The 27,472-nt window shown below is 41.1% G+C and overlaps 2 protein-coding genes across 3 annotated transcripts; both read right to left on the bottom strand.

The window, feature by feature from the left end:
- Nucleotides 1-4,895: 4,895 nt before the first annotated feature.
- On the bottom strand, nucleotides 4,896-11,607 carry LOC110506235 (cytochrome P450 2D9). 2 transcript variants are annotated; one of them, XM_090222407.1, is made up of 5 exons: nucleotides 11,369-11,536; nucleotides 10,722-10,785; nucleotides 10,377-10,539; nucleotides 7,312-7,453; nucleotides 4,896-5,154 (listed from the first exon to the last, which is right to left on the bottom strand). In XM_090222407.1, exons 4-5 carry the CDS (start codon nucleotides 7,445-7,447, stop codon nucleotides 4,967-4,969), a joined length of 324 nt encoding a protein of 107 aa, XP_090078533.1. In that variant the 5' UTR covers nucleotides 7,448-7,453; nucleotides 10,377-10,539; nucleotides 10,722-10,785; nucleotides 11,369-11,536; the 3' UTR covers nucleotides 4,896-4,966. The 2 variants fall into 2 exon arrangements, 1 of the variants encoding a protein (XP_090078533.1); XR_016492279.1 differs by lacking the exon at nucleotides 10,722-10,785 and having other exon boundaries at nucleotides 11,369-11,607.
- Nucleotides 11,608-14,678: 3,071 nt separating this feature from the next.
- Nucleotides 14,679-26,666, bottom strand: LOC110506584 (transcription factor E2F4). Its single transcript, XM_090222406.1, has 10 exons — nucleotides 26,424-26,666; nucleotides 25,492-25,907; nucleotides 23,461-23,570; nucleotides 23,219-23,379; nucleotides 22,884-22,993; nucleotides 22,519-22,780; nucleotides 22,266-22,391; nucleotides 16,741-16,788; nucleotides 16,511-16,555; nucleotides 14,679-16,405 (listed from the first exon to the last, which is right to left on the bottom strand). Exons 2-10 carry the CDS (start codon nucleotides 25,633-25,635, stop codon nucleotides 16,290-16,292), a joined length of 1,122 nt encoding a protein of 373 aa, XP_090078532.1. The 5' UTR covers nucleotides 25,636-25,907; nucleotides 26,424-26,666; the 3' UTR covers nucleotides 14,679-16,289.
- Nucleotides 26,667-27,472: the final 806 nt, after the last annotated feature.

The following is a 27,472-nucleotide window of genomic DNA, read 5'->3' as shown; positions in this document are numbered from 1 at the left end:
GCATCACTGCCTGGTGCAGCAATTGCTCGGCCTCTGAACGCAAGGCACTACAGAGGGTAGTGTGTCCGGCCCAGTACATCACTGGGGCTAAGCTGCCTGCCATCCAGGACCTCTACACCAGGCGGTGTCAGAGGACGGCCCTAAAAATTGTCATAGACCCCAGCCACCCCAGTCATAGACTGTTCTCTCTATTACGGCATGGCAAGTGGTACCGGAGTGCCAAGTCTAGGACAAAAAGGCTTCTCAACAGTTTTTACCCCCAAGCCATAAGACTCCTGAACAGGTCATCAAATTGCTACCCGGACTATTTGCATTGTGTGCCACCCCAACCTCTCTTTTTACACTGCTGCTACTCTCTGTTTATCATATATGCATATTCACTTTAACTATACATTAATGTACATACTACCTCAATTGGGCCGACCAAACAGTGCTCCCCCACATTGGCTAACCGGGTTATCTGCATTGTGTCCCACCCACCACCCGCCAACCCCTCTTTTACACTACTGCTACTCTCTGTTCATCATATATGCATAGTCACTTTAACCATATCTACATGTACATACTACCTCAATCAGCCTCACTAACCGGTGTCTGTATGTAGCCTCGCTACTTTTATATCCTCGCTACTGTATATAGCCTGTCTTTTTACTGTTGTTTTATTTCTTTACCTACCTATTGTTCACCTAATAAATTTTTTGCACTATTGGTTAGAGCCTGTAAGTAAGCATTTCACTGTAAGGTCTACCTACACCTGTTGTATTCGGCGCATGTGACAAATAAACTTTGATTTGATTTGAGTACTGCAGGCAGCACCACAGTAACCTCTCCAGCCTGCTCTCTAAGACAGAGCAACTCCAAACCCAACAGCAGATCTCAGAAGCCCAGACGGACCACGTGTGGATGGGTCTGCTCTTCCTGGTTGGCGAGTAGCTGTGGGTGAGCAGGAACCCCCTGGAGTACCAGGCATGTACTGGGGGAAGCTGCCCCACTGCCCCGCCCAACACATCCGCTGTGGGACTCTGGCCAAAATGGGAGAGCACTGGGGAACCTGGGACTGTGAGGACAGGTTGAACTTCATCTGCTCCACGAAGAAAGAAGAAAAGACTGAGCCTTCTAGGCCTCCTATTGTTTATCATGATGACCAATGTTCCCGCTAAGCTGCACGTGGGTGCGCAATAGCCCTGAGACTGCCACGCAGATCCCTCAGGACTGCCGCACAGAAGAAATATCAGCCCATGGAGAGAAGCACAAGATTGAACTTCACTGAACTTTCTAGAGTTTTCCTTGTTAGTTAACACTATCAATGTTTCCCTTTACTGTGGCAATTGTGATTGAATCAACACAATATTAGCCACTTTCAATGCAACATACAGAAACAAAACGAACGATGCAAGACTTAGTATACAAAACTAACTATGCACCTGATTTTGTTGTAGGCAGAACGCATCGGAGTAGGATTCCATTGCATTGACAAGCAGGACTCAACCCATTCTCTACACAGACCGGTGCGGCATAACCAATCAGACCTGCAGTAGACCTATTTTGCAAATAGAGCAGTGCCATATATGGATCTGTGCCATTTACTTTGAGCTGGACTGTGTTTACAGCATGAGCGGTCGTGAGTAGGTGCACTTGTTTTGAGATCAAAGCGAGAGCTGTATGTAGCCAAGTGTGCACATTTTGCTCATATCCTTTGCTAGTTAGTGAGTTGTAAGCCCAGTTATAGATCATTTGTAGTCAGCAATAGGGGAGTGATTGCTTCCTACAACAGCACAAAATGTGTACATTTCCAGATATAGCTAATATGCAGAGGGTAGCATAATTTGTCTGATTCTCTGTAATAATTATATGGGAATAATAATGCATTTTATTTTGTAAAACATTGAGGATGACTTGTAACATTGTATGTTTCTTGATAACTTGGTAGTGTAAAACGATTGGATAAATCATGTAAAAGTACTCTCACTTATGCACAAGTATTGTCTTATTTTTTGTATATATTTTTTAATTTAACCTTTATTTAACTAGGCAAGTCAGTTAAGAACACATTTTTATTTACAATGACGGCCTACCTTATGTATGTTAAGATCAAATTACATTTAGTTGGCCAGATCAGAGCATCATAAAAAAATATTTTATAGACCTTTATAGACCAAGCTGATAGACTGAGTGTCCGTTCATCTCTGGCCTTCCTCCACTGGGTCATAGAAGTGGCAGATTCAGCAGACTGCTAGCACTCCATGAATGTCTGATACCTTTTGGCAACAACAAAATATTTTTCAGGGATGATGGAAGTCACCGAAATCACCTTGGCGCGTGGACACTATCTAATCACTACAAGGCAGCTCTAAGAAATTGACACTTTTACAAAGGTGTAATGTAAAGTGAAGCCGCTGCTGTCACGGGTAATCACTATTACGTCTCAACGCCCCCAGCAAGCAGTGATAGATAAACAATATGTAGGGAGGATTGGGGTCAATTTTGACAATGTAATTCCCATTGCTATGCAGCCTGTGGTTATGAATAATAGATTGGCAGGTAATGATACGGCTTTTATTGACACCCCAGGTGATTTCAAACCCCTAAAAAGGTTAGAAATTCATGCACCTAAACGTTCGCAGCCTTTTGCCAAAAATGGACTAGTAGAGGTGATGACGTGACAGCGTGGTATGGCAAGGCTTGTCCCATGAATTAATCACACAAAAAATAGAATTAGCTGATAACTACGATACAAACATTCTGGATAATATAGAGAATCTGGAACGATTTATTGATCATCGTTTTGAAATGCTCGAGAAAGAAACGGATACATCGAAGCGAACCAGACAAGACCTTTCTTTGAGTTCTGCGAGTGAAACGGGAGGAAAGCCGCCGTCTAAAATTCCAAACGTAACATTGGAGGGGGACGTTTTTATAACTATGTCTCCAGAAGATAGAGCAATGCTTACAAGCATGAATGAGCAGTTCAAAAAACGTGATCTATTGCCTGGGCTACTGGGGGAGGTTGAGGCCTTAAAAACAGGACTGGATCACAGTCAAAAGGATGGAAGAAATACGAGCGGAAAATAAAATATTGAAAACTACAGTGGACTCCCTAAAAGGCACTACAGAGAGGCTACTATGATTTTTTAAATGTTTTTAATTTGAAGATTGTACATTAGAAAAACCAAGGTCGTTTTTTTTTGTTTAATACGATATGTTCTAATTGTAAAGGTCGGGTATATTATGACTTAAAAGCCGTTATATATTGCGGCCCTTGTTCGCCGATGTGAATCGGAATGATTAGCTTTTAAGATATCACCTAATACATCTGAATATGTATTATAGGGCTAGGATAAAGGATTATATAATTAAAAACCGGCTTAGGTTCTCTTTTGGAATAGGCATATACGATCATAAAATAATTGCTGTTACCCTTTTACATTAAAAATGAATCTCAATATAAAAACGTAAAGGATGATTATTCTTCCGATACACACCGACAAATGGATGGATTGGGTATTGTCAACAGGGTTGTTGTCTCTAGTATGTGTGGGCTGATTAACACTGGGATAAGGTGATTAAAGTTGACGGTAGAACTAATACAATAATTGGTTTATGGAAGCACTTCTCTAAGCGCAGCCCAATCTCACATTCAATTCGCGCATACATGTACATAATGTATTTCACAGCCAGCCCATAATGTTGACCCTGAGGACTTGCGTATTTTCACTCCAAATGGAGCCCAAAATGAGAAAGTTTCTCACTATAAGTATTTGGGTATCTGGCTTGATGCCAAGTTGTCTTTTGAAACACATTGAAAACTTCTATGCAATTAGATGTTCTGTTGCCTTTCAGGAATTTTAAATTATTGATTGGAGACTTTTATGTTACAGAATTCGATTGCTTTTCTTCTATATGTAATGTTGTGTATTATGTATTTAATTATAGTGGGTTTTGTAGTGCTGTTGTGTTTTATTTATGTATTGGGTTTTATTTGTAAATTTATGCCAAGCTCTCTTTTTTTTAAATATTATTTATTTTTACCTTTATTTAACTAGGCAAGTTAGTTAAGAACACATTTTTATTTATCTTCTACATATTACCTCAAATAACCCGTGCCCTCGCACACTGACTCTGTACCTGGCCTGTATATAGTCTGCCTATTGTTATTTTGCTGCTGCTCTTTAATTATGTTAAGTTACTTTTATTTCTTATTCTCATCCGTATTTTTAAAACTGCATTGTTGGTTAGGGGCTCGTAAGTAAGCATTTCACTGAAAGGTCTACTACACCTGTTGTATTCGGCGCATGTGACTAATAACGTTTGATTTGTAGAAGAGTTTTATCTCAATGTGACTCCGGTTAAATAAAGCTTAATATCAAAAATAAAACGTGAATAGCTACTGTACTTGTGCTTTGAAAAAAACGAACATTTATTCATTGGGTTTGATCTAGCCCTTAAAAATGACTTTTACACACCGTTGTATACACTGTTTCTAGTCAACTAATATTCTGTATGTTCAGAGGGCTATTAGCATTTTATTTTACAATTAATAAAATAAAGAAATAAAAATACTTACATGGTTCTTTTGTTTGAGTATTGTTTTTAGGATTTTTACATTTAATTATATTCTCTAGTTTCATTCGAAATGTTTGCATCGTGTCTGGGTCTGTTTACTGTGTCTGTATGGAATGTGGTTTGAAGAGTCATGGTTGGGAGAAGAGGAAACACAAAAATCACTATCCAATTTATTTCTGGACTGGCTGCATTCATTCACCTCATTTTACATGTTATGTGATGTTTACCTGTTGAGGAGGTTAATTTATTTAGCATGAAAAGAGGTCATTTGATTTCGACTGTCCATCACAGATCACAAAATGTGTTATTAAAAACTATAAGGCACTCAATGGAGGGTATAGCATTATTTAATGTGCTGCTTTAGTGATATTGCCGCTCAGTGAAAATTGTCGGTAGTTCACCATCAATGGCTGCTTCTCAGACGCACTCCCAGGCGGTAGGATTTTTGCGCCTGTGCAATGCCAAAAATCTGGCGGAAGTCAGGCGCACCTTCTTGTTCAGGCGAGACAAATTGGACATGTCGAAGCAAGGTTACCAGTATCAGAAGGAGCTCCGTGCGCGCTAACCCTTCTCCCAGGCATACACGAGAGCCTGTGGAACACAAACACAGTTATTTATGTTGACGACACCTTCATACACATGCTGTAGTAAACATGGTGGACAAGCCGTTTCTACATGTACAGTGCCTTCGGAAAGTATTCAGGCCCCTTGACTTTTCCCACATTTTGTTACATTACAGCCTTATTCTAAAAAAAAACATTCTCAGCAATCTATACACAATAGCCCAGAGTGACAAAGCGAAAACAGGCTTTTCGAAATGTTTGCTAATTTAATAAACATAAAAAAACAGAAATACCTTATTTACATAAGTATTCAGACCCTTTGCTATGAGTCTCGAAATTGAGCTCAGGTGCATCCTGTTTCCATTGATCATCCTTGAGATGTTTCTACAGCTTGATTTGAGTCCACCTGTGGTAAATTCAATTGATTGGACATGATTTGGAAAAGGCAAACACCTGTCTATATAACGTCCCACACCTGAAAGTGCTGGTCAGAGCAAAAACCAATCCATGAGGTTGAAGGAATTGTCCGTTGTTACGCCCTGACCTGAGTTATCTTTGTTTTCTTTATTGTTTTGGTTAGGTCAGGGTGTGACGAGGGTGGTATGTGTGTTTTTGTCTTGTCCAGGGTTTTTTGTATATCTATGGGGTTTTGGTTTGTCTAGGTAAATGTAGGTCTATGGTGGCCTGAATTGGTTCCCAATCAGAGGCAGCTGTTTATCATTGTCTCTGATTGGGGATCCTATTTAGTTTGCCATTTTCCATTTTGGTTTTGTGGGTTATTGTCTATGTGTAGGTGCATGTCAGCACGCGTGTTTATAGCGTCACGTTCGTTTTGTTATTTATGTTTTTTGTTTAGTGTTCTTCGTTTAAATAAAGAAGAATATATTCAAATTACGCTGCGCCTTGGTCTCCTCACTATGACGAACGTGACATCCGTAGAGCTCCGAGACAGGATTGTGTTGAGGAACAGATCTGGGGAAGGGCACCAAAACATTTCTGCAGCGTTGAAGGTCACCAATAATACAGTGGCCTCCATCATTCTTAAATGGAAGATGTTTGAAATCACCAAAACTCTTCCCAGAGCTGGCCGCCAGGCCAAACCGAGCAATCGGCGAAGGACGTTGGTCAGGGAGGTGGCCAAGAAGCCGATGGTCACTCTGACAGAGCTCTAGAGTTCCTCTGTGGAGATGGGAGAAACTTCCAGAAGGACAACCATCTCTGCAGCACTCCACCAGGCTTTTATGGTAGAGTGGCCCGACAGAAACTACTCCTCAGTAAAAGGCACATGACAGCCCGCTTGGAGTTTTCCAAAAGGCATCTAAAGACTCTCAGACCAGTCTGACCAGTCTGATGAAACCAATATTGAACTCTTTGGCTTGAATGCCAAGCATCACATCTGGAGAAATCCTAGCACCATCCCTACGGAGAAGCATTGTGGTGGCAGCATAATTTTTTTCCAGTCATTTTTGACTAGTCAGGATCGAGGAAAAGAGCAAAGTAGAGAGCGATCCTTGATGAAAACCTGCTCCAGAGCACTCAGGACCTCAGAATGGGGGCGAAGGTTAATCTTCCAACAGGACAACGACCCTAAGCACACGGCCAAGACAACCTAGGAGTGGCTTTGGGACAAGCCTCTGAATATCCTTGAGTGGCCCAGCCAGAGCTCAGACTTGAACCCTATAAAACTTCTCTGGAGAGACCTGAAAATAGCTGTGCAGCAATGCTCCCCATCCAACCTAACAGAGCTTGAGAGGATCCGCAGAGAGGAATGGGATAAACTCCCCAAATACAGGTGTGCCAAGCTTGTAGCGTCATACCCAATTAGACTCGAGGCTGTCATCGCTGCCAAAGGTGCTTCGACAAAGTACTGAGTAAAGGGTCTGAATACTTATGTAAATGGATTATTTCAGTTTTTTATTTTTACAACATTTGCAAACATTTCTAAAAACATGTTTTTGCTTTTTCATTGTGGGGTATTGTGTGTAGATTGATGAGGGGAAAAAAAACTTTTTAACACATTTTAGAATAAGGCTGTAACGTAACAAAATGTGGGAAAAAAACAAGGGGTCTGAATACTTTCCGAATGCACCGTCCACACTCTTATATATCTTATATCAACATGAACTCTTGTTCAGTCTCTATGCATCCTCTCTATCTCCCTCTAGCTCTACCTCTCTCTCTGTACCTGCTGAGAATGGCAGAAAGGCCTCTGGTTTCACAAACTCGCCGTCCTCGTTGAGGAAGTTGTCAGGGCTGAACTCCTGAGGGAACTTCCACTGGCCCTCTTCATGGAGCACAGAGGACAGGTTAGGGATCACCATCGTGCCCTGGAACCGAAGAGGAAATTATAGTTAGGGTGAAAACTGGAGAAGGCGGTGTACTCATATGACTAAGAAATTGAGAGGTTTTACAGATGATCTCAGGTATAGCCTACATTCTGTACCCATCATGACATCACTCCCTCTGGCCCATGGGTCCATATGCTCCATCACCCGCATGTTGATTTTCTCCACCCATACCAGACGCGATCAGGACACGCAAGTTGAAATATCAAAACAAACTCTGAACCAACGACATTAATTTGGGGACAGGTCGAAAAGCATTGAACATTTATGGCAATTTAGCTAACTAGCTTGCTGTTGCTAGTTAATTTGTCCTTGGATATAATCATTTGGTTGTTATTTGACCTGAAATGCACAAGGTCCACTACTCCGACAATTAATCCACAGATAAAAAGTTTAACCCGAGTTTGTTTCTAGTAATCTCTCCTTCTTCAATCTTCTTCCCTTTCTTTGGACTTTATATGGCAGTTGGCAACCAGCTTTAAGGTGCATTACCACCACTAACAGGACTGAAGTGTGGACCTTAGTTCATCTTTCAATCACCCATGTGGGTTAATGCTCCTAAAAAACAATTAGGAGATGGGAGAGGCGGAACTTGCAGCGCTTCAAGCATCACAAATAGAACCAAGTTCTATTACAGCGCCTGGCTACTGTAACGCTTGTCTTCGTCCTCCTCAGACAAGGAGTAAGAAATGTCAGACCAATGCGCAGCGTGGTAGGTGTCCATATTGTATTTAATACGAATACTGAACACTTGAACAAAAACAATAAAATGACAAAAACGAACAGTCCTGAACGGTGAATCAAAACACAGAACAGAAAATAAGCACCCACAACTCAAAGGTGAAACCAGGCTACCTAAGTATGATTCTCAATCAGGGACAACGATTGACAGCTGCCTATGATTGAGAACCATACCAGGCCAAACACAGAAATCCCAAATTATAGAAAAAAGAACATAGACTGCCCACCCCAACTTACCCCCTGACCATACTAAAACAAAGACAAAACAAAGGAACTAAGGTCAGAACGTGACAGCTACACAGATGCTCGTTGACACGTGCGAGCAGTGTGGGTGTAATGATTGAATAACATGTATGTTTACATTTCTTTTGAAACACACGATCGGTGTGGTTTTTATGTTAGGGTTCTGAGGTCACCAGTGGCAACATATTGTTATGATATGGGGAGTAGTTTAGTGTTCGTACATACAGTACACACTACCACTTCCACACCTCATCCCTAGGGGGCAGCAGCAACCGGGTCCCAAGCACAACAGTGCAGGCATTCAAGGGGATAGTCAATCCGTGAGAGAGAGGTGGCTACGGAGCTTCTCAGCCTGCTAATCTTTGTTTTGTTTTAGTTAACCTCTTTATTTTTGGACATGTATTTTGGTAGTTTATTTTTGCTTATATGTATTTTGGTCACCACCTTGAACAACAACTGATAATCCGCTTGGGCAGACTCAAGAGGTCAAGACGGAGCTGGCCCTGAACTCGGCTGTCTCCTCGGGCACATGCATTCAACACCTGGTCCGCATAATTTTAATTTTCACAGACAATGCACACATGAAATCAGGTTAGAGACCATTTAGCTAGGCGTAGGACACCTACACATAACGAGTGTAGCAAAATTAGTGGGCTAGTTACGTAACAGTATCAGTTGTCATACCGTGAAATGCTTACTTGCAACAATCAATTTTTTTCAAGTAAGAAAATATTTGCTAAAAATACAAATGTATAAAGTAATAATAAAATAACAATAACGAGACTATAACTACGGGTTACCGGTACCGAGTCAATGTGCGGTGGTACAGGTTAGTCGAGGTATATTGAGGTAATATGTACATGTAGGTAAGGTTAAAGTGACTATATGCATAGATAATTAATAGCGAGTGGCATAAAAAAATGGGCTCAATGCAAATAGTCCAGGTAGCCAACTTGGCACTCCGGTACCGATTGCGTGTGGTAGCAGAGAGAACAGGCTATGACTAGGGTGCCTGGAGTCTTGGACAATTTTTAGGGCCTTCCTCTGACACCAACTGATATAGAGGTCCTGAATGGCAGGAAGATTGGCCTCAGTGATGTACTGGGCCATGCGCACTAACCTCTGTAGCGCCTTGCGGACGGATGCCGAGCAGCCATACCAAGCGGTGATGCAACCAGTCAGGATAATCTCGATGGTGTGCTGTAGAACGTTTTGAGGATATGAGGACCTATGCCAAATGTTTTCAGTATCGTGAGGGGGAATTGGCATTGTCGTGCCCTCTTCACGACTGTCTTGGTGTTTTGGACCATGATAGTTCGTTAATGATGTGGACGCCAAGGAACTTGAAGCTATCAACCAGCTCCACTACAGCCCCTTCGATGTAAATGGGGGCGTGCTCGGCCCCCCATTTCATGTAGTCCACGGTCAACTATTTTGATTTGCTCACGTTGAGGGAGAGGTTATTGCCCTGGCACCACACTTCCAGGTCTCTGACCTCCTCCCTGTAGGCTGTCTCATTGTTGTCGGTGATCAGGCCTACCACCGTTGTGTCGTCGACAAACTTAATCATGGTGGTGTCGTGCATGGCCACGCAGTCGTGGGTGAACAGGGAGTACAGGAGGGGACTAAGCACGCACCCCTGAGGGGCCCCCATGTTGAGAGTCAGCATGACAGATGTGTTGTTGCCTACTCTTACCACCTAGGGGCGGCCCGCCAGGAAGTCACTGATCCAGTTGCAAAGGGAGATGTTTAGTCCCAGGGTCCTTAGCTTAGCGATTAGCTTTGAGGTGTGTGTTTGTGCTCTGCATTATATAAACTGATTTAAGGTCACCTCTACTTCTACACCAATACAATTATATCACAAATTATAAAGCTGACCCAGGACCAGCCTAGGGGACACTAGGGGTTAAAAACACAGTACCTGTGCATTCTGTGATGTCGCTGATCATGAGATGGTTTGGTCGTCCTGAAAATTCAGCTGTGCATGTCACCAGTGCATCACAAACCGCCTCAAGGCCATTCAGTACCACGACAGGTCGTGATCCGATGTACAGACAGAACACGTTACCATAGCGCCTCTTCAGCTGAAACACAGAGGTAGAGAGAGGGAGAGAGAGTTCCCAAGCTGAACAGTAAGTTGTGTGACAAGTCAGACACATCTGAAGACGAAACTAAACCATAGCAAGCAACTACTGAGTTCCAGAGGAGGACATCACATAATAATGGCTGGAACAGAGCGAATGGAATGATGAATTTGATACCATACCACCTATTCCGCTCCAGCCATTTACCACGAGCCCGTCCTCCCCAATTAAGGTGCCACCAACCTCCTGTGAAAAGTTATTGTATTGTATCATTGACACTCCTCACTATCTGGGTTAAATTAATATGGATGAACAAACGTCTGTAACAAAACAAATCCCCATCAAGAACCTTTTTGAGGGTTGTTTCAAAAGCGGAGACAGTGCATGTTGATTTAGGCCTGATAAAACCTTTTGGAGCCTGACCTATTTTGGATCAAACACAGTTTAGTGGCTGTTGCTGCTCTGACATGAATCACAATGGCATTTTAAGTTAGTATCTAAAATGCTTTAGTTGAAAGTCTTCTAAAAACATAGTTGTTTGTTCAAGCTTAAAGGTCTGTAAGGACGCTACAAAACCATATCTTCCTGCACACAGTTTGGGTAACTTCAAACAAAACCAAATTACTGGTAACTATTCAAAAGTATTTTTATTTTTTTACTTTTATTTAACCAGGCAAGTCAGTTAAGAACAAATTCTTATTTTCAATGACGGCCTAGGAACAGTGGGTTAACTGCCAATCACTGACAACATACAGTGAATGACACAAAAATAAACCCAGGGTAAACAAAACTTTTCCAGGTTTGTGGATTTTTTGTAAAGTTCTCTTACCCTTTCCAGGTCTTTGAGGGGGTTGACAGGGTCCAGCTGTAGCAGATTGCCTAGGATGGGCAGGGGACGGGGTTCTGGGGGGAGGTTTTTAGGTCGGCGGACCCTGATCAAGAAGAACAGGAGGAAAAATAGCAACAACATCACCGAGCCTATCATGGTGACTGGGCTGCAGAAAATGTGTTCTTCACCATTTAAAGATACCAACCACACCACCCAGGGATATTTGCTGACTCTTAGATGCCACCCACACACATTGGACTGCTTTGAAAACTAGCAGGTCAGACAATGTTCATGAGGGATATTTGCTTACTCTGAGTTTACAGCCTATTTAGACAATTTAGCCTATTAAGGGATTATGAACCTGTGGTTGAACACAGTGTTCACCACTAATAATTGCACTCAAATGGAGTTCATTCAACTTTTTGATTAGAGTTGTTCACGATTTAAAGAGAAGCCACCTACACACATTGTCTGTTTATGCTGCCTTTCCATTTTATGATGTATTATAATTTGTCTAATATTATCATAATATTTCAATTTTAATATGTATTATAATTTGTCTAATATTATCATAATATTTCAATTTTAATATGTATTATCATTTGTCTAATATTATCATAATAGTTCATATGACCTAGGTCAGGTCATGAACCACAGCACTTTAAACAAAGTTATAGCTGGATTTTTATTTTGAAGGGAAGCGATTGAAGGCTGTGGGCGCCCAAACCTGACTCCTACTGTTCAACTCACTAAAGGGAGGAATCTGTAACATGCAGTAACACAGATAGGACAGCAGTCTGCGCCATTACTTGACTGGCCAGCACCCATTTGAAGTCATCAGCCAGCACTCAGAACAGCTCATTTCAAATGATAACATTTTAAAAATAAAAACGTAAATATATGTCAGCTACTTCAATAAAATAATTTCTGCATCAGTCATACCATTAGATATGAGTTCAGGCAAGGTTTTTTTATATATAGATTAAGCTATGCTTTAAAACTGTTAAAAACATTTGATATGGGCCAATAGGTTTTTAAATTGTCACAAAAAATACTATCAACATAAAGTACGTGTCTGTGACATTTGCGATCTAAGAAACAGAAATGACTAACGTAAACGTTTACGTTCTAGTAAGTAGTTCATATTGACTTCATAAAGGCTGGGCGATATGTAGCATTTTTATTAAATATATGGACACTTATGAACAATAGCCTGTAGGATACAGCTGTTGAGACAGCAGTTGGTATTAAAATAAAATAAAAAAGAACCACAAACAAGTAGAGAGGAGATGCGATCAGGGAGAGTTGAGTTTGAGTGTAACCATTTCTCCAGCTCAACCTATTTGTGGAGCCAACTGAGTAGTGTGCAGGGTGACTCTTATCTTTCATACCACCGCTACATCGTGTTTGACAGGGGGCCAAAAACACTGGTTTCATTTCTTCAATTGTGAAACTCCTCAGCTGCTTCAGTTACACTGCTTCAACAAAGCTCCAATGTGGTTCTATCACCTTCAGTCAGATAGCCCTAAATAATTCGACAAGCAGTCACAACTCTAAGAATTGAAAATAAAAAAGAACCACAAACAAGTAGAAAGGGGTTCCGATCACAGAAAGTTGAGTTACGTTTGAGTTTAACCATTTCTCCAGCTCAACCTACTTGTAGAGCGGACTGAACAGTGTGCAGAGTGACTCTTATATTTCATACACATCAAATTAAATGTTATTTGTCACATGCGCCGAATACAACAGGTGTAGACTTTACCGTGAAACTCTTAATTACAAGGAAGAAAAATTAGCAAAATAAAAAAAGCTAATAGTAACGCAATAAAATAACAATAACGAGGCTAAATACTGTGCAAGGAGTACCGGTACCGATTCAATGTGCAGGGGTACGAGGTAGTTGAGGTCATTTATGTATTATGTACATGTGGGTTGGGTTTAAAGTGACTAGGCAATCAGGACAGATTAATAAACAGAGTAGCAACAGGGTATGTGAAAGAGTGTGAAAGTTTGTCTGTGTGAGCATGTGTGTGGAGTCAATATGCATGTGTGTGTGTGTTGGAATGTAAGTGTAGTATGTGAGTGTGTGAGTAGAGTAGGAGTGTGGATAGAGTCAGTGAAAGATAGTCAGTGTAAAACACAGGGGGTGAATGTAAATATTCCGGGTAGCCATTTGATTAACTGTTCAGCAGTCTCATGGCTTGGGGGTAGAAGCTTTTCAGGAGCCTTTTGGTCTCAGACTTTGTGATCCGGTACCGCTTGCCATGTGGTAGCAGAGATAACAGTCTGTGACTTGGGTGGCTGGAGTCTTTGACAATTTTTAGGGCCTGGCAGGGAGCTCGGCCCCAGTGATGTACTGGGTCATATACACTACTCTCTGTACCACCACTACGTCATGATTGGCAGACGGCCAAAAACACTTGTTTAATTTCTTCAATTGTGAAACAGCTCCACTACTTTAGTTACACTGCTTCAGCCAAGCTCAAATGCCAGTCTGTCACCTTCAGTCAGATAGCCCTAAAGAATTTAGCAAGCAGTCACTTAGAACTCGGAGAATTGAGCGGGTCATGAATTAATTGAAAGATTGAACTCCAACAGTGGTAGAAAAAGTAGCCTATTGTCATTTTGAGTAAAAGTAAAGATACCTTAATAGAAAATGACTCAAGTAAAAGTGAATGAACCAGTAAAATACTACTTGAGTAAAGGTCTGAAAGTATTTAGTTTTAAATATACTTAAGTATCAAAAGTATATGTAATTGCTAAAATATACTTAAGTATCAAAAGGAAAATTATAAATAATTTCAAATTGCTTATATTAAGGAAACCAGAAGGCACAATTTTCTTGTTTTAAAAAATGTACAAATTGCCAGCGGCACACTCCAACACAGACATAATTTACAAACAAGGCATTTAAGTTTAGTGAGTGCGCCAGATCAGAGGCAGGGATGACCAGGATGTTCTCTTGATAAGTGAGTGAATTTGACAATTTTTCTGTCCTGCTAAGTATTCACAATGTAATGAGTACTTTTGGGTGTCAGGGAAAATGCATGGACCAAAAGTACATTATTTTCTTTAGGAATGTAGTGAAGTAAAAGTTGTCAAAAAAACAACTTAAATTCCTACTTGAAATAATTTGTATACCACTGAACTCCAAGGTTGTATCCTTGACTCAATCTAAATTGCCTCTCCCTGTTTGGAAGCTACTGACCACTTGCCAGCAACATACCATAATATTATGCTCCTCATGGTGTCAACTAAGTAGACAAAAGTGTGTGTTATGTGATGCAAAAAAATACAAAATTCAAAAAAGTTTTCATATATTATTTTTCATTCATACAGGTAATCAGGAGTGACTTCCCATTTGTAAAACAAATATCCTCTGAGCCTCACTTAGCCTATAAAAACATAGGCAGGTTTACTCAGTGGATTTGTGTCTACACGCTGAGGTTGTTTGCACATATGATAACAAAGACGGGTGTGTGAGTGTCAATCTGCAATTTATACATTGTAGAGATAGGGGGATTACAATTAGCATATGCCTGATAATATAAAAAAGTTCAAACACATTTATGTATACAACCAATATATCACCTGCAGAATAGTTCAGCCTCTCTATATCTCCCACAATAATGATGCTTATTTGCTGCCATCCCATTTCACCAAAAATATACGGTCCCGAACTGATAGGCCGGGTGACAAAAATTCCCATGCTCATTTCTGGTTCCAGTTTGCCACGATGTGAACTTAACTCGTCAGAACATGAGCAGGTTACAAACATAAATATGCAATAAATCCAAACAACACAAATGAAACAGCAGATTTGACACTAAATTTGAAAAATATTTACTGCTCAACGAACACATATCATAGTTGAATCTGGATCTGGATGTAAAAAAAAAAAGAGACAGACAAAATATGTATGTACTGTCCTTGACAGTGTCATTTCACTAGAAAAATACACCAAAATAAAGAGTATTTTACAATAGAATTCAGAGTTGAGAATTTTGAAAATTACACCCCAAAAAACGTGCTCCACATGCACACACTGAGGGAGAAACAGACAAGATATAAAATGCAACAGCAACTGAAGAGAACTGTAAGCCTCATCAATAGTGTCAAAAGATTAGGACTGGTAAAGGTTTTGAACAGATTTACATGTTGTCAGTGTTGTGGCTGGTCTTGTGTGCCTGACTCATAGGAGACTAGGTTGCAGCAGGTGAGAGAGCTGATTTTCTCTTCCTGCTGTGACTCTAGCACCACTATGTGGGCAATGGAGTAGCTTCACTGCTCATTGACAGTAGAATACAAACAATGCAGCTCCTCACAGCACCTATCCCTTCCTACCCTTAGTCACCATGTAGATCTCAAAGGATCAAATATGTCTGCAATATGGTAATAGCTCTACCAAGCCCTCTAAAAGACTAGATGGAATTTTCACTATATTGCTTACTATCCAACCGTTTCAGATGCACATAAGTACCTAGGTGTAGTGGTTGATTTTGCCTTGAGGAAATGAATGGGTTGCTATCTTTACCTCAACCCAATCCATATTTACTCGGTCCAAATGGAGCACAACTCAACTTTTAAAAACACATCCACTGTTACTTCAGTAGCACAGATCAACAAATATATTCCATGACATCATTAAAGCTTATAATTCCTGTAGGGGAGGGCTGCTCTCCAGGGTAAGTTGCATCCTCTCCCTGTTCAAACATCAACAAAGGGGACGCAACAAAAATAAAGTATGAAGGTATGAGTATGAAAAGTATCAAAAACTGTTTGTTCATCAATTCAGCTTATATTACAAGACTCCAAAAATAGACCTGTTTGTTAGTACTCAAACAAGTATTTTAAAAATGTGTTCTTGGCTTTCTTTAAAAAAAGGGTCTCTTCATGTGGGCCTTGTGGCAGGGTTCATAGGTCAAAGGTTGAGGATGGAGACATCGAAGAGGTCACAGAGGCCCTCGCTCTCATCCAGGTTATAGAAGTAGTCATGGTCACCCGGGGGAGGAGAAAGGCGGAGGAGTGGAGAGAACACTGGTAGAGAGAGAGAGTGAGAGAAAGTGGGATATAAACATGAATAACTGGAATCATCTAGTCAAAGTAAAGGTGTTTATAACATAATCCATTTTAGACTCTTACCTTCTGAAGCCATAAGTTCCTCTAGTAGATCTGCACTCACCATCTCTACACACACAGAGAGAGAGAGAGAGAGAGAGAGAGAGAGAGAGAGGTGAGAGAGTGTCTGCTGTACACAAAGTCACAGTTTATGATGCGTTTTATTTCAGGAAATTAAGTTCAAGGGTCTGTTCAGATACATTTAAATAAAGTTTAAGACATGATACACATGCACACGGGGTCAAACACAGTACCTTTAGCGGGGTCAAACATGTCAGAAAAGTATTTGGGGAAATCCAGCACTGAAAAACACAAGGCACAAGAGACACCATACAAGTACATTAGAGGTTGTTTTTATAAAGTAGAGCCAAGTTACACACCGTTTTCCTGTGTACATTTATTAAACAACCAAAAATAAAACAGCTTGCACACACACACACACACTTCTATAGCAGGCAGGCATTGTACATCATTTGTTGCCACACAGATGCTTCCTGTGTTACAGTGCATTGGGGATAGCCAGGGTTTTAATGTAAAAAATAACACTGTGGTCGGAAGTGTGTGCTTACTAAACAGATAAACAATGTACGCAGATTACCAGTCCAAAGTTTGGAGACACCTACTTATTCAAGTTGCATTTCATATATATATATATATATATTATTACTATTTTCTACATTGTAGAATAAAAGTGAAGACAAACTATGAAATGACACATATGGAATCATGTAGTAACCAAAAAAAGTGTTAAACAAATCAAAATATATTTTAGATTCTTCAAAGTAACCACCCTTTGCCTTGACAGCTTTGCACACTCTTAGCATTCTCTCTTTTCTAACAGTCTTGAAGTAGTTCTCACATTTGCTGAGCACTTGTTGGCTGCTTTTCCTTCACTCTGCAGTCCAACTCATCCCAAACCATCTCAGTTGGGTTGAGGTCGGGCGATTATGGAGGCCAGGTCATCTGATGCAGCATTCCATCACTCTCCTTCTTGGTCAAATAGCCCTTACACAGCCTGGAGGTGTGTTGGGTCTTTGTCTTGTTGAAAAACAAATGACAGTGGGACTAAGCCCAAACCAGATGGGATGGCGTTTCGCTGCAGAATGCTGTGGTAGCCATTGTGGGATTCTATATTTTGCATTATAGCCATTACCATATATATATATATATATATATGATTAAATATTATCTGATGTCGGTTGTGTGAGGTATCTGCATTTGTGCACTGGAACATCATCATGAGAGTAAACAACTGCTTGCTACATCTACTTGCCTGTTTGTGTGTGTGTGATAAGAACTGAGTAACATGGTGTGACCTGCATGTTGCAAAACTGTAGATAACAGCCGAGCAGATGCTTTGTCCTTGTGTTTGTATGTAACAATATTGAGCACATGGTGTGACTTGCTGTATCTTACAAAGTTGTGATAGGGAGGGGTGGTCATCACGAGGTTTAACTGAGATGGAAAAATACTGAACAACACAATAGTAGGAACTGAGCAACTGTTATAACTAGGGGGTGATACCAGAACAGTAGGAATCTATACATCGACGGAGGGAGGACTCCAAGAAGCGCCAAGAGGCGGGGACCCGCCTGAGCGCCTGCTGAGCAAGTTCAAACCACGCCCAGCCTCTACTGTGATAGTTCCAACCTGTCTGTTGGCCTATCCAGTATAAGAACACTGTTTACATACATCCTGTCAGTTCTCTGTTCTGCGTGGTATTACAGTGAGCCCGCATAAACGAAAGTTGCATTTGCCATTTAAAAAAAAAAATTGTACCCCTTTTTCTCCCCAATTTCGTGGTATCCAATTGTTGTAGTAGCTACTATCTTGTCTCATTGCTACAACTCCCGTACGGGAGACGAAGGCTGAATGTCATGCGTCCTCCGATACACAACCCAACCAGCCGTACTGCTTCTTAACACAGCGCCATCCAACCCGGAAGCCAGCCGCACCAATGTGTCGGAGGCTACACCGTGCACCTGGCAACCTTGGCTAGCGCGCACTGCGCCCGGCCCGCCACAGGAGTCGCTGGTGCGCGATGAGACAAGGAGATCCCTACCGACCAATCCCTCCCTAACCCGGACGACGCTAGGCCAATTGTGCGTCGCCCCACGGACCTCCCGGTCACGGCCGGTTACGACAGAGCCTGGGCGCGAACCCAGGGACTCTGATGGCACAGCTGGCGCTGCAGTACAGCGCCCTTAACCACTGCGCCACCCGGGAGGCCCCACCATTTTTTACTTAGCTAATAAAAAATACATAGTATACAATTGGTGACTAATTGTTATATTTATCCTGATACCTGATTCGAATTTACGCAACTCTAACACCATGCTGGTTAAGTGTGGTTTGAATTCTAAATAAAATCACTGACAGTGTCACCAGCAAACACCCCCGCACCACCTCCTCCATGCTTTGGGAACCACACAAATGTGGAGATCATCCATTCACCTACTCTGCATCTCACAAAGACACAGTAAGAACCAAAAATCTCAAATTTGGACTCATCATACCAAAGGACATATTTCCACAGGTCTAATGTCCATTGCTCGTGTTTCTTGGCCCAAGCAAGTCTATTCCTCTTATTGGTGTCCTTTAGTAGTGGTTTCTTTGCAGCAATTCGACCATGAAGGCCTGATTCACACAGTCTCCTCTGAACAGTTGATGTAGAGATGTGTCTGTTACTTGAACTCTGTGAAGCATTTATTTGGGATGCAATCTGAGGTGCAGTTAAAACAAAAGATAAGTTCATTAGAGTTATTTAACCTTTATTTAAATAAGCAAGTTACTTAACAACAAATTCTTATTTACAATGACAGTCTACACTGGCCAAATCCGGACGATGCTGGGCCAATTGTGCGCCGCCCTATGCGCCCTACCAATCACAGCCGGTTGTGATACAGCCTGGATTCTAACCAATTTGTCTGTAGTGACACCTCTAGCACTGAGATGCAGTGACTCTGCGCCGCTCGGGAGCCCATCTTGCAGCAGAGGTAACTCTGGGTCTTCCTTTCCTTTGGCGGGCCTCATGAGAGCCAGTTTCATCATAGCGCTTGATGGTTTTTGCGACTGCACTTGAATAAAGTTTATGACATTTTCCGGATTGACTGACCATGTCTTAAAGTAATGATGGACTATCGTTTCTTGCCATAATATGGACTTGGTCTTTTACCAAATAGTGCTATCTTCTGTATACGCCTAACTTGTCACAACAACTGATTGGATCAAAAGCATTAAGTAGGAATGAATGAAATTCCACAAATTCTGTTTTAAGAAGGCAGACCTGTTAATTGAAATGCATTCCAGATGACTGCCTAATGAAGCTGGTTGAGATAATGCCAAGGGTGTGCAAAGCTGTCAAGGCAAAGTGTGGCTACTTTGAAAAATCTCAAATATAAAATATATTTTGATTAGTTTAACAGTTTTTTTGGGATATAACATGATTCCATATGTGTTATTTCATAGTTGTGATGTCTTCAGTATTATTCTACAATGTAGAAAATAGTTAAAATAAAGAAAAGCCCTTGAATGAAGAGGTGTCCAAACTTGACTGGTACTGTACGTGTGAGAGAGAGACCGTTGGAACACTAGCCCAGTGCCAAGGTTTATCTCCCTCCATCACATTCCTGCTTATGGTTGGGCGGTCAACCTTTGTCCTATCGTGATTAAGTACCCATAAAACATTGTAATGTGCAATGGTATCGCCCCCTAATGGCCAACCCCACAATTGTATTTATTTATTATTATTTTAAAAAGGGTAAAAAAAAAAAAAAAAAATACATTAAAAAAAGACTGCTAAAAAGGACCACAAGCGAGAGGAATCATGATAAAATATGCATTGGAGCCAAATCTATTTTAGTAGTGTATTCCTCTAGGTCGGAGCTTTGGCACGAAAGGGGTGTGTTTAGGTCAGGGCGACATGGCCTAAAAATCATCTCCCGATTCTTTCAAACCTATCTATGGGCGATTCACAATATATATTTGTTGATTTTGTTGTTGTTGATGTTTTCACTAAATAAGCTTTGTTGTACAATTAAAGGGCAAATACACTGCATTTCAACAACTCAGTAATAATCCAAATGGATTCAGGGCTTGTGAAATTATACCTAGTCTAAAAATACACCTTCCACAACCATAAAACCCAATAATAACTTAATCTAAATCATTTAACCTGCTTTTTTGCAATAATCACTAATCTGGCTCTCAAGTCAGTCTATGAAAATGGCCTGTTTGTACTAATTTAACCAGAACCATGTATAATGCACATTCACTAATAATGACTAACTTCTTGTAGCAGGCATTATAGAACATTAACACAGGTCTCAAACAAATTAGACAGCTAGCATAACAATCTTTGACTAAAATGCTGCTAGTTGTACGTGGTACCGCAATGCGTGCGTGACAAACAGAGCATTCATTTTCCAGAACCAATGTTCATTGATACTCCTGTTAGTAGTGTCTGCTCTGTGAGCAACTTGAGGAGTTGAGAGATAAGAAAGGTTAACTTCCTCTATTACAGTAAAATAATGTCTCAATGTGTTTGTGTCCATATGACCCATTCTGTTGGATCAAAATTCAAATAACGAGTTGAAACCTGTTTGTCAGAGAGGAAGAAGTGATCTCTCATCTTTGATGTTCTGAGTGGCAGGGGGAGGGGCTTGGTGTGTGTGTGTGTAAATAGAGAGGAAGAGGCAGAGACATGAGAATCTTGTCATTATATATAGATCTCTGGTGTAAATGGGAAGGTGCACACAGGACAGAAGGAGTGAAGGAGACGGAACCAAAAAGACATGAGAACAAGCGAACATACACACTCAAAAAAAATATTCCGCGATACAGGCATTTGAAATATCGCGCAAAAACATAAATTAGAATTTATCTAATTCATTTGATATCGCTCAGCCTCAGTCTGTGTGCCAAAGTGCAAGTGACAGTTAAGGATCCTCGCTGGCTGTGTGTCATGTGATGGGTTGTAAATGATCAACGGCTCAGCTGCAGAGCATGTAACGCCGATGTCCTCATAACTGGATAATTATTAAATGAGTCACATTTTTTTGCCTAATCTTCCTCCCTTATTAGGCCTAGGTTTCTTTCTATATGTTGTATAGGTAGGTTGTAGACTACATTGCTAATTATAGGCTATGGAAATTGACTTACTCTACACATAATTTCATTCATAAGCTTTGATAGGCTGTAAGTTCTTTTGACTTCATTACATTTTTCCATCTTGATATTGTTTCCTCAATTTGACTTCTTGTTGCCTGTAACATTTGTTATTTAAAATAAAACTGTGATAGAGACTCGCCTATAGACTGCCTTTCACAGATGTTCGCATTTGAAAGCTGCAACTTTAGGACTTTAAACACTTCATTAGAATAGCCTATTTGGTTAATTGTATTCATAATTTTAACTTCATGCTTTTGATAGGCTATTTTAATTAGTGGGATTTGGCTTTAAGCCGTTTAGTTCACAACAGAAATAGGGAGGGTTGCATGCATTATTTTATAATAGACTAAGCTTTGTTCAACTGTAATGTTTGTTCAAAATACTCATTAGATTTTTCTATTTTGTTATTGTTTGTTCTACCTCTCATTATTACCTTAGGCCTATCATGTTTTAAGGTTATTCAAAAACAACCTAAAACTTAGAGATAAATTATCTAACGGCATTCTAAGCTAATTGTTTGATCATGAAGTAGCACGGAGGGAGGTGCAGGGGAAAGCCAGCATGCATAAAAACTTAAGTCATATTCATATCATATTGAATTCTAACTTACAGTCAGATGAATCGGATTTGATTGGTTCAAAGACAGTCAAGTTGTTGCCCAATGAAGCAGAAGACTGGAGGGACCGAGTGTCCAATGATGGTGGTTGCTGAGCAGGTTTTTCAGTGCTGGAGGTGTCTGGTAGGTAGGGATAGAGAAAGACATGAATACAGATGTAGACATGGGACAATTCAATGATATTGTATTGAGAGTTCAGCAGACAAAACACTTTCATAGACCATGAGAGATATAACAGTGAGGTCACCTGATGGCTTAGCTGCTGTATGTGCTTTAGGCTTGCCGGTGGCCAGACTCTGGGTGGTCTTGACAAATGTGTGAGTGGGTGTGTTAATGGTTGTGTCTGCAGAGGCTGCAGCAGACTTGGTGTTCTGCAGCATTTCCTCAGGGGGCGGGACTGGCAGCACCACGGGGGTTGAGTTAACTGGGTCCTTGTTGATGAGCAGAACATCAATGGGCCCAGCAGCGCTCTTCAGATGGATCTGATATGTCCTCTGACCATTTTGAACCTAAAAGTGGAGACAAACACACACACACACACACTTACTTTTCACCCTGAGAAGACTGACGGACTGACTAGGGGGGGAGGAGGCAGAAACAAATCGAACTTACAGCTTCAGGTATGGGCACCTCCAGCTTCGTACCAGAGGGAGCACGCACCGCCAAGAGGGTATCACCTTTGAAGCAGCTGCAGATGTCCTCATGATTAACATAGGCTAGAGTTGGTCAGAGTTAAGGTCAGACACACACCTTAACAGAGTATTATAACAGTGTTAATGCGGGCAAGTGTATCCTCTGCTATTGTACAGACAAGACAGAGGTGCAGCTCTTTTTCTATACTTTTCTACTGGTGTGGACTGTCATGGACACCTATCTAAGGTTAGGTTGGGGGTAACAATTTAGATGTTGGTGTAGGTATGAGTATGTGGGTACATAGTAAGGATATGGACTATTGTGTGTGTCCTCGGTCACGTTCTTGATGCTTTGTTGGACCCACACCCTCTGCTGGTCCAGCTCACTTTCCCTCATATCCAGATCTTCAAGCTCCGACTTCAGGTCAATCAGCCTGTCACCAATCTCCCTTGAGTTACAGCCTGGCCCAACTCCCCTTAGACAGATAGTGTACAGAAATGTAAGCACATACTGTGTGCATACCTATACACATACAAGCGCGCGAAAGTACACTCACTTCCACTGAATACTATTCTTGGACTTCTTCTCGATCAGGCCGATGCCCTCCAGTACATTGGTGATGTCATAGATGCGCCTCTTCTGTCTGACGGCCAGGGTGTCTGCTGCCTACAAGAGCAGAAGAAACAACATTACTCACAACACAACTGTCAAAGTACACCCTCTCTCATCAGAAGCAAAATAACTTAATGAATGATTTTAAAATGCAAGCACTCAAATGTCCCTACCAAGGCTATTTTCCTTAGAGGGAAATGTATATCCCTGGGGTTAAATAACAAAAGGTCAGAGCCTGTGAGACAGGGGCCTGTCAACCAATCACTGGATGGGTCATAGCCCTGGTAGCCAATAATAGGAGAGGTCACAACCCTATGAGCCTATCAGAGGGGGGACTAAACAATGCGGACAATAATGACAGACCGTGACACAGCCACCCACTGAGCGATGAGACACGGCTTGTCTCTTTTACACACACTCTCTTTCTGTGTTTTACCCTCTTTTATTCCTCAAACTCCTTACTGACATTAACCTAGATAATATAAAACAGTTTTACACGTAGTTTTATATTAGAGTTTAAGCTCCTATTTTATTTTAGAGTATAAATCATCACGATCACAGTGCATGTGTAATTGCTGGCTTTTGGCCAATAAAAACATGAAAAGCCGATAAATAAAATTGTTGCTGGTCAATTTGACCGTGAGAAAAAAACAATCCCATTACAAATAATAAATGTTTATTTGTTGATGGAAATATCAGTTGATGGAAATACATTTGACTGTCATGCTTATCGGTCTATAGGCTAAAGCTGCAATATGTAACTTTTGGGCAACAGGACCATATCCACATAGAAATGTGAGTTACAGATCGGTAATTGTTGAAAGCAAGTTTAAGATGCGGTAGATCTGTTCTGTGAGCTATTTCTATGCTTATTGTTCTTAAGTTTCGTTTTTGCATATTTTACTTTCAGTTTTGTACACCAGCTTCAAACAGCTGAAAATACAATATTTTTCATTATGGAAAATATATATCATAGCTGTTTAGATGGCAGAATGATTCCCCACACGGTACTTGCTTGTTTTGTCACAGAAATTCTAATTGTTTGCCTAATTTCAGTTTATGCAACCAGGAAACGGGGGATTGATTTCTGTATAGTGCAGCTTCAATTTACAAAATGTTGTGTAATTAAATTGGGGCGTGTGTATTTTCGTTAGTCGACATGCATTTTATGTATTACACGTGCACAGCGTACAGAGCCAATTTTTTAAACAGAATATTACTTGTCAGACAGCGCTAGACCTGCTGCTGCAGATCCTCAGATCGTTGCTTCTGGAGTGTCATTGCGCAACAATTCCAAATGTAATCCCATGTTAAAAAAGGTTTTGATGGTCATGATTGCTTTATTTCTCAATTGATAATTGAAGCATGCCTTGCATTTGCCATTTATTGAGATACTTCTGGATTTTGGCAATGAGGCCCTTTATCTACTTCCCCAGAGTAAGTTGAACCCGTGGATACCATTTTAATGTCTCTGCTTGCAGTTAAGGAAGTTGATAACAGATACCATAGACTTCTAGTCATTGCGCTAACTAACACTAGTTAACATTGGTTCGCAAAACTACATCCAACTTCCTTCATACTGGACACAGTGACATACAAATGTTATCCACGAGTTCATCTGACCATGGGGAAGTAGATAAAGGGCCTCATTGTCAAAATCCCGAAGTATCCCTTTAAGCATGACAGTGCTAGTCAACACCTACTAGATTGTAATTAAAATCTTCCCGGACACATTTTTCTAATGGAAACCCTGGTGTGGGTGTCTGAGTGCATGTCATATTCCACATGCATCTCCTCGGAGTATGTTGCACATCTGTTACAACACAATGTAGCAATCAATATCAATCAAACATGGCAGTGCTTAGACTTATATAGGTTATAAAATTGGAGACTGCGAATATACTAAAACATAAACAAACCATAGCTAACAATTCTCACAGTCAGACAGTCAAAAGAGATGCAGCCCATCACTCACTACTTTAAGATCGAGCACCCCGTCCTCCGCTTCCTGCAGCAAAGTAACGAACTTCGTGGTGAGAAGTCCGAGGCTCCTCTCGTGTCTCTGAGACTGGGGAGCGTCGGAACCTTCCAGCTCGGTTCGGCTCACCTCGAGCTCCATAACCAGTCTGAATCGGTTGGATGATATAGTGAATGGGAGGTTTCCCTAAATGCTGTAAAGCACTGGGCCTATGCCCTCGACCGTCCTAGTCCAGTGCAACCGCAGGGATAGTTGCAACCCTAGAAAGGCTGTGCCGACACCGGGTCAGTGGTCGGTCCAGTTCGCCTCCCCGTGAGCCCAAACACAGTAAGCAGCCACACAGCAATGAGGCCCTGTGCTCGAGCCGTTGGAGGAGGGCTGAAAGCAGGGATGGTTTCAAGCGTAGGGAGCGTCTGCAAAGTGAGGACACCACGGTAAAGTTAAACGAAAAATACACAACTACTCACTGTACCTGCTGTATGCATTGCATACGGAGACGAAGCTAGAGTGGAGTAACTAGTTATATATTTTAGAGTCCCTACTCCAATTTGATTTGATCAGATCAGATTGTGTATGAGTGCAAAATAACAAGTTAGCAGTAAATGCCGGTTTCGATTAGACCTCCGCCACTGGATTGGCTTGGCAACTTTGGCCAACCACCCATAGTTACGTTAGCTAACTACAGTAGTTAGCACAACAAGGTAGCTAGCTAGGTAGTGTACATTGGATACATGTACAATAGGTACATGCATATAACTATAACTAAAACAACGGTGGCTAACTGGCTCTCGTTAACTAAACGTTCACTTAGGTGGCAAGATAACTAACTCACCCGATTAGCAATAGACTAGATAACGTGAGCTAGCTACAGTACAGTACCTAGCTATCTCCTGTCACGAGTGTCCTGATGGATGGTCGTATGTACTTACCAATGAGTTGTCCTCAAAGCAGCGTTGGTATACTATTCAAATTGAGTTTGTTTCATCGATATATTGTAAGCAAGCAATTACTCAGGGCATTTACTTAACTAATATTCGAAAGGCAGTTTAAAAACTCCCTCCTACTGCATCTTTCATCCATCAGAACCAATACATTTTTCTTCCTGTTCACGAATATCTCGCTTACAGCGAACTTGACAGCGAACCGGGCATGGAGCGACGTAGGAGATAGCCAATGAAATCACGTTAGCGTTAGGGAGCGTCACATATAGAAGAGTATCACGATACAGCGCAAAATGAAACGCTATTGTAATATACACTGAGTGTACAAAACATGCAGGACACCTACTCTTTCCATGACATAGACTGACCAGGTGAATCCAGATGAACGCTATGATCTCTTATTGATGTCACTTGTTAAATTCACTTCAATCAGTGTAGATGACGGTTAAGTACGTTTTTTTAAAGCCCTGAGACAATTGAGACATGGATTGTGTATGTGTGCCATTCAGAGGGTGAATGGGCAGGACAAAATATTTAAGTGCCTTTGAACAGGTTATGGTAGTAGGTGCCAGGCACACCGGTTTGTGTCAAGAACTGCAACCATGCTGGGTTTTTCACGCTCTACAGTTTCCTGTGTGTATCAAGAATTGTCCACCATGCAGCCAACTTGAAACAACTGTGGGAAGCATTGGAGTCAACATTCGATACCTGGTGGAGTCCATGTCCCGATGGGGGGGAGTTTTGTACACTCAGTGTATATTGACCCAGTGTCTTGAATAAAACACGGTATTAGAATGTCTTTCAGAACAATGTCAAGATGACATTCACATTTTTGGAACAATATAGAGAATGAACAATAAACCATACACCCACAAAAAAGTTTATTAGCAGAAATACTTTTGACAAGTCAAGGACTCTTTTCCACTACTCTGCAAAGCCCCTACCCTCTATGAGTCACTCATGTGTAAGTAGATTCCCTAAAAACATGCCACTTCGATACAGCTACGACTTTTCCGTAACAGGTTAGGAGAATTCAT

Source organism: Oncorhynchus mykiss, chromosome 26, assembly GCF_057628025.1.
Source record: "Oncorhynchus mykiss isolate SJ-2025 chromosome 26, ASM5762802v1, whole genome shotgun sequence".
NCBI classification, from domain to species: Eukaryota; Metazoa; Chordata; class Actinopteri; order Salmoniformes; family Salmonidae; genus Oncorhynchus; species Oncorhynchus mykiss.
Note: the sequence above shows the minus strand (reverse complement) of the source record. Positions and strands in the feature narration are given on the sequence as shown.